At 51.5% G+C, this 4,992-nt stretch overlaps 1 protein-coding gene across 1 annotated transcript; it reads right to left on the reverse strand.

Moving 5' to 3' along the window:
- Window positions 1-1,706: 1,706 nt before the first annotated feature.
- Window positions 1,707-4,516, reverse strand: LOC109747356 (uncharacterized). Its single transcript, XM_020306433.4, has 2 exons — window positions 3,439-4,516; window positions 1,707-2,645 (listed from the first exon to the last, which is right to left on the reverse strand). Exons 1-2 carry the CDS (start codon window positions 4,259-4,261, stop codon window positions 1,963-1,965), a joined length of 1,506 nt encoding a protein of 501 aa, XP_020162022.1. The 5' UTR covers window positions 4,262-4,516; the 3' UTR covers window positions 1,707-1,962.
- Between the last annotated feature and the right edge of the window lie 476 nt (window positions 4,517-4,992).

The following is a 4,992-nucleotide window of genomic DNA, read 5'->3' on the forward strand; positions in this document are numbered from 1 at the left end:
ATGTACCAAAATTTACGTTGTATAATCGAAACAACAATTTACAAAAATTTGGCCATGCCTTTCCTTGCTTTGGGCATGCGGAAATTTTGGTTCAACTGGTTTGGGCTGTTTGCTTTGGTCATGACAAAATGAAGTCTGGCTGCATCGCTAGGACGCTGGCAAATGCAGTAATGCATGCTGAAATATGAAAGATGTGCTGTTGGTCGAAAACAAGCAGAAGGAAAGAAGGCCCTGAAAGATTACCACCTTCTGTATGTAAAGTCAAACACCTCATATGAAGGTAAAATTTCTATTTCAGATGTCATTAATCATTAATGAATGTTCCAGTTTATGTCTCCACTTATTGTTGGCATGCTATCTCAAGTCTGTAATTCATTTGTGTGTTCCTCTCCATGGTGGAAGTATGATCAGTTTTGCTAATTCGCATGATATTCCGCGATTCAGAACCTTCAGAAAAAAGACGTCGGGATCACAGTTGTTCAGAGGCTCGACAGGGTGTACACCATCACAGAGGAGTATGTATGGTTCTCTCTTAGAAAAATAGATTGCATATTTTTGCTTTTGTCGCGCTGCTGCCTTGGGTGTGTTTCTGAATTACCATGCCAATATTGTACTAGTATATTACTCTGGTGGTCCCATGTGATAGGCCGTTTTCACGGCCTGCTATTTGCCTTCTCTGCATACCGTAGATAGTTACATATTGGGGATATGGTATTATTTACAAGGAAACGGTGCGAGCATATACCGGCAAACAAAAGCTACGGCCTACAACTCAACTGTATGGCTATTGATTGTACAGTATTTGATTACGTAATGTGGCTTGCTCCTGTAGCAGTAATTTGTTCTACTTTGATGGGTTATTATAGCATGGGTTTGTCATGTCAGTCATATAAATCACTTCATGGGAGGGTTTTCATGCATGTCTAAGATACGTCGTCTGGGTTTAGGCTTTAGAGATGGGCTGGTGAATCACAAACAGGAGCCAGTCGCGTTGATTCGCCATAACCTGCATAAATGGCTCTTCGGTATATCATGTTCTGCTTGAAAGCAAACAATGGCTGCTCGGAGTCCAGACACCTGATAAATTAACGATGTACTAGATGTTCTCTATGAAAATGCAGATGGTCTGTGTTGTCCATTGACACGAGATTAGCACAAAACTGATGCCTACCCTGCCATGAATGAATTAAGCTGAAGAACATGGTGTTGTCAGAAACATTGTCACTTGACTGCATGGGAAACAGGCCCTTAATGCCAAGGCACAGTTGTCCCCCTCTGGTCCTCCAGTTCTATAGTGACCAAGATAAATGGCATCAAACTCTTGATAAATGCCTGTCTTTCTGAAGAGAAATGATACCACTCATTGTTGTTTATCATGTCAGAAATCTTTGGTAGCTTGTCATGCCTGCAGGGACAGCACAGTTAGGCTCTCAAGTCTGAACTTGAGAAAGGAAGTGAATCTTGAAGCGGCACACGAGCTACTGTGGCGAGTTCCAGGCTTACAGATCATGTTTTTTCAGAAAGTGATCCGAGAAATTTCATGCTATTCATGAACTGTTGGTCGGCGCGTCGAAAACGGTTTTCGACCCGGGCAGCGACTTTTGTTGTACATGTATGCTCCAGTTGAACTGGTGATCTTTGGCAAAACTGAAGTCTGTTAATGGGACTTGGGAGCATCCTGGAATGTCGGCAAATGATGGGAGTAATTCATGCTCAAGTACCATCTGATCAATCGATCACTGGCACTGATCATACAAAGATGAATAGGCACTAGTGCAGCTGATCATACAAACTAATTAGAGAAGATTCTATGTTACATCATCGATCGCCGCTAACTGAAACAGTAAAAACTAATTCAGTTGACATGAAAGGAATTGATTAGTGAATTCCCTGAGCCCAGGAAGCTATCTAGCTAGGAATTAATCAACGTGAAGAAGGATCGCCGAGGTGATGAGTCATTAGTCAAGCCTTGTAGACGACGACGAAGCATGGGAGAATGGCGGTTGGGTTGAACACCTCCAGCTCGTCCAGGCTCGAGTACACCCCCGCCGTCCCCGCCACCGAGTCGTACTCCTCCTCTGCTTCTGCATCCTCCTCCGGCGACGCTTCCGCCTCCTCCTTGCTCGCCGTCTCTGCCGTGGCCTCGCAGCGGCGCTTCACCCGCCCGGCGATGACCCGGCACACGAGCATGGCCCTGCGCCGCTCTCCTCCGCCGCCCTCCCCCTCCTCCCCACCCACGGCCACGGCATCGTCGTGCGCGCGGCCGCTGGTGGCCATGGTCCGGACCCCGGGCGCCCTGAACTTGAACCCGTCCCGAACAATCCCACACGCCGCGCAGGACGAGCCGGCCGCGTCGCAGAGGTGGGTGGCGCCGCCGGCGCCGAGGGAGCAAGCGAGCGCGGCGCAGTGGAAGCGGAGCAGCTCGTTGCCGTCGGCGGTGCACCGCCCCGCGCCAGGTCGCCCCCCGCGCGCCCTGGCCTTGACGGCGTCGCGGTATGCCTCGAAGCGGGCGAGGGTGGCCGGCGCGTTGTGCACCTTGAGGATGCGGTCCACGGCGCACACCGGGGTCTGCTTCTTGAGCCAGCTCGACTGGAAGATGATCTCGATGATGTTCCGGCTCGTGTCCTCCGGCCCCAGCTCCGACACTGAAAAAACAAGAAAAAAAATTCACTCATCACCTCCAGTAAACCCATCATCTAATTAAAACATAATTGCTGCATATAATATGTTCAAATTGTACTTGCAAGATAAATTAAACTGTTGAGCAGTGGTCATGTCATTCATGTGATGTGATGATGGCAGGAACAATCTTATATGTGTGTCTACAGTGGATTAATGCATAAGATAGGCCTAACAATCTTCTAACTGATCTGGTCATGTGGCTGGTCAAATTGTACTTGGAAGAAGAAAAAAAAATGTTGTGCACTGGTCATGTTATGGTGACAGGAACAATCAATCTTCTCAGGCAATGCAAGAGTGTCTAACACTCTACAGTGGGTTAATGCATAGGATAATCCTAGCTAGATGACTGTTGCAGGGACACTTTGCACAGTGATTAGAGACCAGACCACCATCATGAAAAGCAGCAGGAATAATTAAAGCGCACATCATGCATCATGCATCATGCATGCCAGAGCCAGGCTCACTTTCACCAGTCTCATCACTCCTAAAGTTTCACCTAAGCACATCTAGAAAAATAAAGTTTCAGCCAAACAGGGGATGTAAATGTAACTAATCTTTGTGCCATTTAGAAATGCACTAAAAATAAAATCTAAGACAACACTTTAACAGGAGACGCTGTGTTCTGTTCTACTAACAGAGTAACAGTAGCTAGGTAGGTAGGATAGGATAGCAGAAGAATCGGGGGCAGGGAGGAGAAGCAAGAAGCAAGAGTGGTCACTGTAATTGCGGGAGCAACAGTGCTGTGCTCAAGTGTACCTGCGTGGCGGGTGGCCTGGTGGAGGTGGAGGCTCTCGGCCCGCACGAAGACGTCGCCGCAGTCGGGGCAGGGGAAGATGGCGGCGCGCATGGACGAGCCGCCGCCGGCGGGGTCCACCACCATGTGGCACTCGTAGCACCCGGACAGCCTGCGCAGCCGGAACGACGACCCGCCGCCCCCCGCCGTCGACGAGGACGAGGACGCCGTGGACGAACCCCAGTGCCTCGACGACGAGCCCACCACCACGGCGCCTGCCGCCTCGTTCCCCTGCCCCTGCTGCGGCTGCTGCTGTTGCAGGGGCTTCTTCACCCGCCGCTCGCCGCCCCCGCTCACCGACGCCCGGCGCTTGCACGGGTCGCCAGCCCCTGCTGCGGCGCCGGAGGGCGGCTCCTCCTCGGCGGGCGGGCGGTGCAGCGTGACCCTGCGGGGGCTGGCGTCCCGGAGCTTGCAGATGGAGGCGGAGCAGCCGAGCTGGGTCTGCTTCTTGGACTTCTTCTTGCACCTCCTGCTAGAGGCGTCATCTGCCGGCGCCGGCGCCGGCTGCGGTGGAGCGGCGCGCTGGCTGTGCTGGTGCTGCGCCGCGTGGCTGTTCCGGCAGGAGAAGAGGCTCCTGAGAGCCAGTCTGTAGGACGGGCTATCCGCAGCAGCGGCAGCGCCAGCGCCTGGGCCGCCATGGCTGCTCTGCTGCTTCTTGCCGACATCTGGAAGCTTCTCCTTGTCCGGCTTGGGGGCGGCCGGTGATGTTGCCGTCAGCTTCTTCTTCCTCACGGTAGTGGTGGTGGTGGAGCTCTTGGCACCGGCTGATCTGCTCGGTTCCACCATTGCTGCCCGGCCTCAGGTGAGCTCTTGGCTTGTTTCCTTGAGACAGAGGCTGCTAAACTTGTTCCCTAGCTTGGATTTGTTGCGTAGGCAGACGAGATTGAGGTGTGAGTGAGCAGAGTGATATGATGGTGCTGGAATGAAATGCACTGGGATGGGATGGATGATGGCTGCTAGTGCTAGCTAGCTCAGTGGTAGCTCTGATGGCTGGCCAAAGTGGCCGGCTGCTTTATGCTTTGTGGGGGAGGGAGGGAGGAGGAAGAAAGGAGCCGGCCAGCTAGGGACCCGACGGTGAGCAAATTAACCTAACTTAATCGACTTATTAATTACTCTATCTTACATGCGTGTACATGGCACTGTGTCATGTGCATAATCATGTTTAATCCTAATAAGAAGGCTGATCTGGTCTGTAGCAACTAGCATGGCATTGCGTCATAATCATGTTTAGGAATCGAATTAAAGCGGGCTTGGGGCTTGGGAATTTGTTTACTGAATCCGTACGTTTGGGACCTGGAATTCATCTCCTTCCTCGAGCCTTGCAGTTAAAGAATGGAACAGCCCACGAGCGTGCTCCTGCCTGGTGTTTCTGGTTTAGATTACTGACCATGGCTCTGAACCGGATGCACATGTGCCAATCTGCACAAGATACTACGTATCATCCAGTCCAAGACAACATATCCCTCATGATTATGTACGTGGTGCTAAGTGCTAAAACTCCTCCATGGGTGGTGAAG

The sequence above is a fragment of the Aegilops tauschii genome, chromosome 2, assembly GCF_002575655.3.
Source record: "Aegilops tauschii subsp. strangulata cultivar AL8/78 chromosome 2, Aet v6.0, whole genome shotgun sequence".
NCBI classification, from domain to species: Eukaryota; Viridiplantae; Streptophyta; class Magnoliopsida; order Poales; family Poaceae; genus Aegilops; species Aegilops tauschii.

Bases quoted from the DNA above. Each gene is read 5' to 3' on its own strand.
- LOC109747356 (XM_020306433.4), bottom strand. From the start codon at position 4,261: ATGGTGGAACCGAGCAGATCAGCCGGTGCCAAGAGCTCCACCACCACC. The intron at 2,646-3,438 runs GTACACTTGAGC...TTGTTTTTTCAG, and splicing joins CCAGGCCACCCGCCACGCAG to TGTCGGAGCTGGGGCCGGAG.